This window comes from Heterocephalus glaber, unplaced genomic scaffold (genome assembly GCF_053883595.1).
Source record: "Heterocephalus glaber isolate CG9 unplaced genomic scaffold, H.glaber_assembly_v1.0 deba00000546, whole genome shotgun sequence".
NCBI lineage: Eukaryota > Metazoa > Chordata > Mammalia > Rodentia > Bathyergidae > Heterocephalus > Heterocephalus glaber.
The window spans coordinates 4,202,305-4,215,028 of NW_028258147.1; the positions used below are offsets into that span (position 1 = coordinate 4,202,305).

At 44.2% G+C, this 12,724-nt stretch overlaps 1 protein-coding gene across 4 annotated transcripts in view; it reads left to right on the forward strand.

Moving 5' to 3' along the window:
- The window catches only part of Plxna4 (plexin A4), a 460,590-nt gene that overhangs the window by 338,041 nt on the left and 109,825 nt on the right, over positions 1 to 12,724 (forward strand). For all 4 annotated transcript variants that reach the window (XR_002386688.2, XM_004856316.4, XM_013076511.3 and 1 more), the window contains one exon: positions 12,473 to 12,573. Coding sequence is in view for 3 of the 4 variants with exons in the window: in XM_004856316.4 (XP_004856373.2) it covers positions 12,473 to 12,573 (101 nt within the window). In the remaining variant the exon portion in view is untranslated. The remainder of the gene's footprint in view (positions 1 to 12,472; positions 12,574 to 12,724) is intronic.

Below are 12,724 nucleotides of genomic sequence, written 5' to 3' on the forward strand. Positions count from 1 at the left end.
GCTGGACTTGTCTAGCCATGCCTCTTGTACATACTGAGCCCATACTCACCCATACCACTGTGTGTGTGTGTGTGTGTGTGTGGGCGTGTGTATGTATGTGTGTTCAAGTTGTGGTCATTTTCTTTCCTAGAATTTAAAACATATGTCATATTGATGTCATCTTACTCTGTCAAGATTACAGAAGTTAGAAGTTAGAGCAGGGGCAGAGCTGAGCATACCTATTATGCAGACAGATTAAGTTCCCAAGATGGGTATGAAATTAAGAGAGATCTTGGAGTGAGACAGGAGGGGGATTTTCTAGTCTTAAGAGAGTTGCTTATGATGGCATCTTTCACCTAGAAAGGACAATATAGATTCAGTTATGTCTGAAAACTGACAGCCTGAGTGGTGAGGACACCTGCCCAAAGTCTACAGAAAATTAGGGACAGTTCTAGGACTGGGGCCTGGGTCTCGGGACTCCCAGCCTGGTGATGTTTGATACACCACTACTCCTCCGCATGGAAATGAAACTGACCCAGTCACAGAGCATTATGGAGTCTGCACATGTGGGGGCCATGGGCAGAGTTGCCCTGGGCTTACTGTGTAACTTTGGTGGGGAGATGGAGCCCTCCCTCTATGGGTGTGGTGATAATACAGTGCTCCTGCTGCAGAGGTGGCTTCTGTGTGACTGGTGGACTCATTTGATAAATACATCATGAAACATTGACTCTTCCACCCGGTATTGGCTCCTTAATGTTACAAGGAGAAATCTCTTGTGGGCCCAAGGTTCCTGTCCATTGTGCTGCTGGTCATAAGTTGGACCAAAGCAGTGAAACTGATTAGCCATTAACCCTCTTCAGAGTTCTAAAATGTGAGAAATCAGATGAATATTTTTAAAAAGAAATTAAAGCTTCAATTCTAAAATAAAATTTAGGTTGACTAGTTAAGTAAATTGATTTAAAAAGCTAAAGGTTAAAGCATCTTCTAAAAATTATTTTAATTTTCCAAGTCAAAAATTCTTTAAATTATATCCTGTTTGAAAAAATCAACCTCTCCAGAGTTAGTCACTGTGAGCAGTTTTGCTATGTCTCCAGAGTTATTCTTTGCACAAAAATATGTCTCTCTATATGACTACAGAGCTACATCATTGGTTTTCTTTTTCCAGAATAAAATTTAGTCTTATACTTTTCTGAAATGTGCCTTTTAAACTCAAACACAGATCAGGGACATCTGCCCATGCCAATAGATGCAGACCCACATTATTTCAGAGTATGAATGTCCCATAATTTATTTAACCATCCCCTATGAATGAATGTTTACGTTATTTCCAAATGGTTATTAGCACATAGAAAGCCTCGGTGAATACTCACTGTCATGCACCTGTGCCCCAGTGTTAGTATTTCTACAGTGACAAGTGCAAAAGGCAGGCCTGCTGGATCATTTTAGGTTGTAGTAATAATTGCCAATTTGTTCCTCAAAAAAATTGTACCCGCCTAAACCTAAGCCTTTCAGAAGGCTGTTGCTGTAACTACTGTCCTTTCATATTTGAAGAATTAATGGGAAATGCCCTTAAAGCAGCCTGGCTTCCTGATCAAGACACATTTTCCTTGTGTGACAGAAATGACCTAGACAGCAGATGACCCTCCTGCTCCTCCCCCAGGAACAGTGTGGCCCTGTTTCTTAAGTGAGTACTAGAGGGTGAGGTGGGTGGCTCAAGGCAGGCAATGAAGGGAGAGGAAGAGGATCTAGGCTTCTTTGGGGCTTCTGTGGTCTCTGTAGCCTTCTTCTAAAGCCAGCTGCAACTGGTTTTCTGAAAGGGTTCCTATGCTGATGGCTCTTGGAAAGGTCCACCCCAAGGACTATGAGTTTCCATGCCTTTGAGCACAGTGACTTTTTCCGGGGTCAGATTTCTCTTGGAAGGAAGACGTTTGTCTTCTGTCTAACGGAGCTGCACACCCAGACTGGGATGTCTGCAGGGAAAGGTGCATTTGTTTGCAAACATGCTCGAGTGGCCTGGAACACACAGGTGTGTGCAAACATCACTGCTATTCCCAGACACACATTAGGTACATACCTGGGCCACTGTACACCACTCACATCAATGGATCATTGACACACACTCCTCCTTGTTTGAACAGCCAGACCATTTCTGGAGACAGTGGCCAGCAGTGCCCTTGACAGAAAAGTCAGATGGAGGGGAGGGTACTGGGTGGAGGAGTGCCTGCCCTGCCTGCCCTGTAGGTCCCACAAAGAGCCGCAGCCAGCAGCCAGAGGGCTCAGCATATGCCTGGGACCAGCTCCGTTCAGCTGCCTGCTGGGCCTGGAGTTAGGTATCCCCTTGCCAGTCTCACCCCATCCCTTTCTTTCTTGGTCGCTGGAACAAAGGCCCCCGTTGAGCAGGCTGAGCTTGGGAAACTCAGGCCAGCAAGTCCCCAGTCATAGCTCAGATGGGCCATTGTCTTTGTCTGTGTCACCTTGCGAAAGATGGCTGGAGCAGGAGCAACACTTTGATCCTCAGGACAAAAGCTCCTTCCAGGCTTGCTGGGCTTGAAATGGGAGGGGTCTTCACATCCCCCACCTAGGTATGGGCCCCAGGGTCTGCCTCTTACTTCAGCCCTGACCTTAAGGCTGGGTGAAGAACAATGAGCATCTTGGTCAGGAGTTGTAACTAGGGATTGGATGTCAAAACAATAATGTTGGTAGCTAGGTGGCCTTGGACAAATCCCTGCAGCCACACAGAAATGGGATCAGAGCTAGATTGTCTCTAAGGTCCCTTGCATTGCATTAACTCTGTAAATGCTGGAACCCTTTCCTACTCTAGGATCCGTTTCACCTGCATATTGGTAGAGCTGCTCTCTTGACAGGACGTGAGTGCAGCTGCCTCTCCTCTGTCAGGTGCAAAGAGTAGGATGACCCAGGGAAATGCCACAGTCCAGGAGGCCAGGTACCCTGAGCCTGACGTGTCTCTTTTTTTCCACTTGTGGAGGTGGAATCCAGGTTCTCATGCATGCTGGGCAAACTTTCCAGCACATCCCCAACCCTGGAGCCTGTGGAGTGATTTGAGCATGATAGTCCAGACAGGTGGGGATATTTTGACCCCTACACCCTAAATGAATTTGTGGCAATAATGTATAAATGATAGGTTTTACGGCAAAAACAAGATTGCAAATTAGTTATCTCCATGGAATTTTTGGAATATGGAGACGCTTGACAAGGACCAACTTCATTCATTCATTCATTCATTCATGCATGCATGCACTCATTCATTGCATTTGCATGCAAGAAGATATTCTCTTTCATGCCTGTTATTCCTCATGTACTATATGTGAGCTGAATTCTAGGTGTGAGAGGAAGAGAAGTGACTTCTCTGAGAAAGATGCTAGAACAATAGACAAAGACTTATCAGCACTGCACTAATGCATTCATATGTGCCATCACAATTAACCTTCAAAGCAGAGCTCCGGATGCAGAATTGAGGGAAAGGAGGCTCAGTGAGGTGAAGTAAGTGGTCTAAATCATGCAGGAAGTGGCAGATGCAGGATTCAAACCCAATGCTGCCTTTCCCTCAGATCTCTGCTTCTCACTGGTCACCTAAAGAAAGATAGTTCAAGCTTCCTTTTCTTCCTCAGTCATATTTGAAGGAGTTGGGAAATCTTCCTGGCAGAGGAGAGCTATGCTGGGTCCAACTCAGCTCGGTGGCAGGACCAGATTTTTCTCAATCTTCTGGACTGTGCACAGGGAGGTGCTGGACAGACCCAGCAGTGGGCTGCAGCCCTCACTTTATGTCACTTTCCTTTGCCACCACCCTGCTTCATGACCTCGGGCAAGCTGCTCAGCCTCTCTGGGCCATGGCTTCTCCATCCGTGCGGCAGGGGAGGCTTTTGCTCCCTCACTTGGTGAGGCGGTCTGACTAATAACAATCTCGTGTGCCACTGCATCGCAGCCCACACTGGCAGGCGTGAGGATAGGGTGATTTCTGGAGGCTCCGCAGAAAACGTGCCGAGTACTCCTCGCCCAGCTTCTCAGCTACTGCCGCTTGCTAATGAGGAGCAGCATATGTTGCTGATTCCGGCATCTGCGCTTGCTCCTTGGCTGTCCGAGTTCCCAGAGCAAACTGGCTTCCTATTAGGCATTTATACTTATTAATAGCAGCAAATTGCAGCCCTCCGCAACATCTGCTACTTTTCATTTGCAGAAAGCTTCATGGGCCATTTGTATTTGTATTTTGTGACCAATTCTCCAAGGCAGAGTAGGACAGTATCCCCCTATTTGAAAATGAATCAACTGAGGTATAATGAGAAGAAACAATTTGTCCAAGGTCACCAATATATCCAGAAAAGATTGGAGAGCTTGGAACCTTAGTCTCCCCCACCACCTCATCCTCTGAGGACATGGTCCTTGCTCTTCTAAGTATTGATGACTTTGACCCAAGGTCTCCTACCTACAGGCAGGTGGGGACAGTGGTGGTAGCCAGGGATGCTGCCCTTGACTTTGTGCCTCAGTCTCCTCTCAAGTGCAGTCCTGCTGGATTAGCCCCATGCCCCATGCACAAGCAGAAAACTTGCAAAGCTCAAGGCAAACCTTTCTTGAGAAACTCTTATTGTTGCCAAGTAGATAAAATCATTTCCTGACACTGGGGCAGCCAAGGAATCAAGAGCATCTGTGCTTCCAGAGAGATGCATTCTCTTTGCAGAGTCTTTTCTGGTACTTTGCTCTGACACTGATCCTTCCTGGGATCTGCTGATCCATAGTTATAAAATTCAGAGAATGTGAGTAGATGCATTGGTCATGTTGGACCCAGCTGTAAGACTCTCTACACATGTGCACCTGCTGCATTCGTCCTCAATGTCTGTATGACATGGACGGGGATGTCAGGGAGGAAAGAAGCCACCGCACTACAATTTCATCTCCCTTCCATTTGACCTGCTCCCCTCTACCTCTCACAAGCCCTTTGTGCCCTGCTTTGATTCTCTGACTTGCTCCTGTGTATCAGTCAGCTATTACCACAATGGAACTATAAAAACCAACACAAAATTTGGGAGCATGTGATAGGCATTCATTCTCATCCTCATGGCCTTGTAGAGCAATTGTATGATAGCACTCTGGGCATTCAGCTGCAAAGTTCTGTCCTAAGCTGAACTGGTAGTCTTCTCTAGGCTGTAAGTTGGACCACATTTTGCTCCTTGTGAATGATTTTGGGCCCAAACTAAAAAGGAAGCAGCTACCTGGGGAAGCTCCTCTTGTAGCAATGACAAAAGCACAGGAAAGCAAAAACAAACACATAGGCACCTCTCAAGGAGTTACTGCCTTGTGCTTTCTACCTACTCCTTGGCCCAGACTACACTCAGAGTCAAAGGGTGCAGAGATACACCGCACCTCCCCATTGACCATGAGACCATAGCAGGGTTGGGTATATAAATTGTGACTTACAGCACAATCTCTAAAGCCTGTGACTAGCCTCCTGGTTTCTGACTTACATACCAGTTTGCCACTTTCGAAAGACCTGCCACCTCTAAGCAAAAAGGATATGATGGAGGGGTTCCAGGCACCTGGAATGACTTGAAATAAACTCAGCTTTCTGACCTACTGCTCAGCTGTGGCAACGAGGGGCTCTGAGCCCACCACGGGGAGGAGAGGGCCCTATGACACCCTTGTATAGCCCCAGTCAGCAGAAATGAAGCCACCAAAGAAAGAAGGGTTCACGGAGAGGCTCTGAGGGCCTCCTCACAAATGTGCCACCGCGATGTGTGTGCATTACTGAATTAGTACTCCCTAGAAGGAGGCTAACTTTTCCCAAATCTGCTCTCCTTGGAAACAGGAGCTGGAAAGACAGCACAAAGGACGGCACCAAATGCCATATCTGTGCAGCTTGACAGCTTCCCCACAGCATCTTGGAGTTGCTTAATGGGTCATCTTGCTTCTTTTTCCCTTTCTTTTTTTGACAATTTTGAAGGAAATTGGGTACTTAAGAAGCTTTTCGGACATTTAAATTAATTCCAACCACCAGGCTCAATGTAGCCACTATGGCATTAGCATCCAATTATAAAGTAGAGATGGAGTAATAACTCACATTTAGACCAGGATGTCAAATGCTTAAACAAATGAGAGACACACACAGAGCCCGTGCGTTGCATCTGTGGAGCATTTCTGAATGTAATCAGCAGAGCAGCAGGCACCCTTTGGAATGTGAGCAGCAACAGGCAGTGGGGGACCCTATTTCCAGAGGCAAGTGTCTTACAGAATATCAGGGAAACCAGGCAGGGGCTGGGCAGCAGGGAGCCAGGCCTCATGGGAACTACAACAATCTCTCCAGCTGCCACGATCATACCCAGGCTCCAGGCCTCCCAGGCTAAGAGCTCAGCTCATCAAATGCAGAAACATATAGGCCAAGGCCAGCAGTTGAAATCCTGTGTGGGACTTTTTTCCTACTCTGTCTTCAGTTGTCCATTGTCTTTTTATCCTAGGCCACTGTAAATCTGTGGCCTTTGCTCATGGGGCTGGACAGGTGAGAACGATGATGATGGTGATGGTGGTGGTGGTGGTAATTCTATTTATAAAAATAAATGATGGGGCCGGGGATTTAGCTCAGTGGTTCTGCCACCTGTCTCACAAGCGCAAGGTCCCGAGTTCGATCCCCAGTATAAAACAAAACAACAACAACAACAACAAAATAAATGATGATCTTGTTTATAATAAAACCAGGCCAAACTACGTAATTTAAGGAAGATTACTTTGTGTCTTAGTCACTTTCCTCATGGCTGAGATACAATACTCAACACCTACAATTTAAAGGAAGAGAAGATTATTTTGGCTCATGGTTCTTAGAGGTTTCAGTCCATAGTTGCCTGGATCCAAGGCAGGAAGGCATGGTGGACAGTCTTGAGCAAAGAAAGGCTGCTCACATCGTGGCAGTCAGAAAGCAGAAAGTGAAGCCAGGAGCCAGGAAGACAGATAAACCCTTTCAGGCAACCTGCTTCTCTGACCACCTCCTAAAATTAAGTCAGCTATAGTGCCTCCATAGTCCTATCCTCTTCTAAAAGCCCCACCTGCAAATGCAGGAGGTCTTGGGGGACATTCATAACATAACGCATTGGCCACAGGATAAGAACAACGAAAATCAGCAATCTAAGGGGAAAGAGAGATTGAGGATGGAAAAGGGCCCAGAGGTGACTAGCGAGCATAACTGGGAATGAAAAATGCCAAAGCAGAGGCTAGAAAGAGGAGGATAATTTTCTAAAGTTAGGGGCCGTTTGAAATCACACAAATTATTTGAATTTTGAGCCTCTCTTTTGTGCCTCTTGGAGGGGGAAAGAGGCAAGAAAAACTTCTTGGTGGAACAAGTATATGGCATTATTTTTCCAAATCAGGAAGTATATGTATGTCTAAACCTTGAAAATAACACGACCATTTACGTAACGATACATGATAGGAGACATTCTACCAAAAGACCTTTTGTCCAGTGGAGATTAAATTGCAAAGCATAGTGATGGCTATCTGTTCGCTGAAGGATCTCAGAATATTTCATAAACACGAATGCATTAGTCTACTGACAAAGCCTCTCCCCCCTCAGCCCAGGAAGCTGAGCCCAGAGCAGCTGTTTTCACATCTATCTGCCAAGGTGATGATGTGATTGCTTGAGAAAGTTTATTCAAGACTGTTTTTGAAACAAAAAATTTAATTGTGGTAAAATTTTAATAACACGAGATTTACCATTTTGCATCTTTCTCAGGGTTCTGTGGTGATAAGTACATTCACCACCATCCATCCTCTGAACTTGTTTTTATTTCCCCAAACTGAAACTCTATACCTGTTAAACAGTGACTCATTTCTCCTTCATTCCAGACCCTGGCAATCACCATTCTACTTTCTCTCTATGAATCTGTCTACTCCATGGGCCCCATACAAGTGGAATCATGTAGTTGTCCTTTTGTGTCTGGCCTATTTCACTTAGCTTTACGACTTCACGATTCCTCCAAAATTTCCTTCCTTTTACAAGCTGAATAATATTCCACACTGTATGTGTATGCTATATCTTATTAGCCATTCTTAGGTTGATGGACATTTGGGTTTCTTCCACCTTTGGCCTATTGTGAATAGCTCTGCTATGAATATGTGTACACAGGTGTGTTTTTCAGACCATACTTTCAGTTCTTTTGAGTTGGATCTGGAAGTGAAATTAATGGATCATATGCTAATCTATGTTTAACCTTTTAAAGAACTGCCATACTGCCTACATTTCTGCACAAAGCCAGGACAGTGTGCCAAGAGAGCTACTGTCAGACTTCACCCTAACTCCTATGCCCAAGGAGCCACATTATCCCCCAGCACAGTGGAGGCACTCACGGAGGTCCCCAGAGGTGATGGGGTTCCTGTCCCCAGAAGAAATAAAAATACTGTAGCCAGCACTTCTCCTGGAGACCAAGGACCAGGGGATGGGCCTCAATCTTTTGTGGTCTCTGAGACCATTTATCATTATGATAGCTTAGGTCGCATTGTCATCTGATTTATTCTTTAAACAGAAGTTCCCCTCCTACCCCTTGTGCCATGACTTTCTTTTTTCACCTCTTCCTGTGGTCTGAATTCCCTCACTCAGTTAATTAGCATGCCTGGCACTGTAGCTTAAGACTTTAATCAGTGTGGGGTGGTTTTAATTAATCATGTGGCTCTGCATCTGGAGTGGTTTGTGTTCCAGGGTCAGAAGAGGAGTCCAGGTGGGGTATGGAAAGACAGCTTTGTTTGGTGTAAGATGTGGGCAGAGAATGTAGTTATTCAGGGAGAGAAAGAGTCATAGGGGTGAGGTGGCTCAGAAGCCATCTGGTCACCTACGCAATGTGCTAGCAAGGTGTAGAAGGTAATCAAGGACATCAGATTATACATTTGTACCAAGATAAACGACTGTATTAAATCCGTTTTTCAAAAGTGATTTAAAGTGTTAGGAAAAGTTCTAATGCCTTCCAGAATTACCCACAGGGAGACATGGGGCCACCATAGCAGGGCTTTGCCTGATCCAGGGACTTGTGAGTAGAAAGTAGGTAGCCTGATAGAAAGACTTGCAAGATCTCTCTGGCCTTAGCCTTCCTTGGGGGAAGTCCTTGAAAGGGGAGGGATGTGGCACCTAGCTCCCAAATAATGATAACTGTTCTCCTTGACTTGGGAGAATCCCTTGTGGCTCCACAGTTTTAGTATCCATGCTTTAAAAAGTGGGGGAAACCTAGATCAAGTTCCAAAGAAAGTAAGAAAAACAATGGGATACATAGAAAGAACCTACAAGGAAAAAAAAAAAGTTGGACTGTTTGCCTTCAAGAAGAGAAAGGTGTAGAGGCTCAGGTGATTATTTGCAGGGGTATATTTTCTTGCAAGTCGTATGATGCCATGATCATATGTGTCTGTGAAACCAAACAAGGGAGATTTAGTCTGGGCATTAAAAAGAAGCTAGTATGTTGGAACTGAAGGAAAGTTTAGATCTGGCCCACCAGTCCCTCATTTACAGATGATTAAACAGAGGGCCAGAGAGAGAATAAGGGGCTGAGGACAAAGGAGCAGCTAAAACCTTGTGCCCTGTCCCACATAGACACAGCTAGATGAAATCAAAGAACAACATATAGCTGTCACAGGAGCTGATGAAAGTACTGAATAAGTCCAGGGAGCTCAGATAACTGAATTTTGTCACAAGGGTTTTGTCATAAGGGATGAGTGATGAATAGTTTAGGGGCAGATGCCATAGTTCAAGGGTGAAATGACACAATCAAGGTACTAAGAGAAAAAAAGGCTTCCAGGTCTATCTAATTCCCAGTGGAGTTCAGGAGGGCTTGGAAGACTCTCAGACCACTTCTCAGAGGTATACACAAAAAGTAAAGCAATGGTGCAAAGGAATGAGATACTACTGGCAAAGACGGCAACAATAATAACCTCCACTTGTAAAGTATGTGGCCATTTACAAAAACGTTTCGTAACTATCAGTCACGGAATCCACTGAGCTTTGAGAAACTGAATTAGGGAGAATTTTTCTCTCCACATTTAAAGGTGAGAAATATCAGACTCAAGAGACCTCATTGCTGGTAAATGGAATAGCCAGGCTTTGAACCTGGCTCTGCAGGATCCTAGACTCTTTCCAAGCAAACAAAAAATGACTACTGTTTAAAATCATGAGAGGAAGGATTTTACAATTCCAGGGTCTTGATATTATTAAACACCAGTTGCAAGATATTTTTAGAATGCAAAGATTTGTGAGAGTTTCAGATTTACCGAGCAGCTGGCTCTTCACTTAAAGTGGTACACCCTGGGATCCTAGGGCACATTCCATCCAAGACAGATTACAGAACTTGTCAATAGGAGAAACTGAGGAGAATGTTAATTAAGTTTAGGCCAAGAAAATGCTTTTGATTGAACAAGCCACGATTTTCTGTTTAAGCCCATGCAAAATATGGAGTGCCAGACAAGCAGCTGGAACATATGAAAACATTATTATGCACTTATGGTTCCAGCTTTCATCATCTATGGCCCCTTTTATTATTTTTCCCCCTTGGGGCATTATGTTTTGAAAGATTATGTCTACTAAACAAGCTGTTTATTGAATAATAATATATTTCATATTTTTAATATGGGTCATACATCACGAGCATGCATTAAAATATTGAAATAGCACCAATGCAAATTTCATTAGGTTTTAAAAATATTGAAAATAGCTTGTGGACTTCATTGCCCTTATGAATTCCTAGGAGTCCAGGTCCTTTGGGTTGGGAAACATTAGGTATGTGCTTACATGACTGGCACATCTAAGCTCGCTTAAGGAGTGTGAGAGAAGTTAAAGAGGCAAAAGAAATAGGGTGAATTCCTGGCTGCATATGGAGCTAGTGGAGTAATTTGTAAGAAGCTGATCATCAAAGTTCATTATGAAAATAGCAAGGTCATGTATAGCCAAGCCTAGGCATGACCCATGCAGATTACATGAGCAGTAGTAGAAGAAAAGATAAAATTCCAAATGTGCAGAAAAGACTTCAAAGAAAGGCAAAGGGCAATGCTGTGAAAATAGAAAGAAGAAACTTAAAAGTAACTAGAAAGAAGTGAAAATGCAGAGTGGTCATTAAGAAGGATGAATGTGTATTTTAGAGAACTCAAGATATGTAAAAGGAATGTGAAAATTAAGGGAAAAGAGATCACATGGAACTTGAAATTAATTATTAATTAATTCCAAAAGAGATTCGAGACTAATTGAGCAGGCTCTGGTGCCAGATTCCCTATACATGATTCACAAGTAGCCCCTGCCAAGTGGACATAATTTTATTGAGGCAGATGTCCTATGAAACAGCAGGGATAACACAGCCACTGCGTTTGTTCATGAGCTGAGAGGGCCCAGCCAGGCCAGCCCCATGTACCGACCTCTGTGCCTATTGTCTGAGGGCGAGAAACTGCAAATGACAGCCTCATCAAAGCCTCCTAGCTCAAGCTGAAAGACTAAGCAGGAAATCCTCCGCTGAGATAAAAAAAAAAAGTACCCCAAATTGAAAGAATGATTTAAGGGAAAAAAATTTTTGTAAAAAAGAAGCTGGCAAAATGGAGACAAAAGACCAAGGTTATAAAAAGAAAATAAAAATTCCATTTGATCCCAAGAATCTTTATTAAGGACTTACTATGTAGTAGGTACTGGGAAACATATAAAGAGACATCAAGGCAAAGTTGCATTAGAGAACAAAGACATTCAAAAGATATATAAGAGCACACAGGAAATGGAAGCATTTGGGATAAGTAAAAATGTCATGTGGAACATTTTAACATCTTACATTAACAAGCTGTTGGTGAAAACTAATATAAAGTTTTTGGGTTGGAGAGGAAACCTCAAGTCATGAGAAGGGTGTGGGCAGGAGGGGAAATAGCAAGGCTGGGCTGTGAAAGCACCATCACGAAAAATGTGTAGAGCCAGTTGGGAGCCAGTTGGGCAACATTTTGGGGAAGAGAGAGAGGATGAGGAACAGTCATGGAGTGAGTTAAACACTCCGTGAAAAGGCCAGGAGGAAGGGGAGAGAAAGCTCTTAGTCTACTCTGCACACTCTCTGCAGCAACAAAAGTGCAGAGATGTGATGGAATGGCTGGAAAGAAAAGGAAACACACTCTGGCGAAATATGAAGCAAAAGATCGAAAAAGAATGAACATTCGAGTTTACCACTTTAATAGGAAACAAAGACGTGATGGATTGGATGTTCACAGAGATATGTGGGGGCTTGAGTGATACACTATGTAAGTATCTTTTATAACAACTCAATGTGAACTCTATGGTGACTTCTAAGAACTTAGCAGAGGGTTGTATCCGCTGAATGCTATGCAGCCACGTGTTCCAGTGGGATCACTCAGTTGCTTCAGTTCTGGGCATCTAAACACCTTCATGCTCCTACAGTGTTTCAGGTGATACGATGATATGTAGAACAACATCTCTTCCGGTGGGTGAGAGGGTGTTCAGCAGAATCTTGACCACTTTCTCCCTGTTGTGCTCTCCTAGCTCACCAGAGTCCCTGTGGAGTCCTGCAGTCAATACCGGAGCTGTAGTGAGTGCCTTGGCTCTGGCGATCCCCACTGTGGCTGGTGTGTGCTGCACAACACGTGAGTACCGCCTCCTGCCTCCTCCCTGCAATTGTTTTCATCCTCCTGTTTTCTCTCATTCCTTTCCTTCCCTTGGTTCTCTCTTCTCTCCTTACCTTCTCTTACTCTTCCTTCCTTGCATCCTTTGTATCTCTCTTCTTTTGTTCTTTCT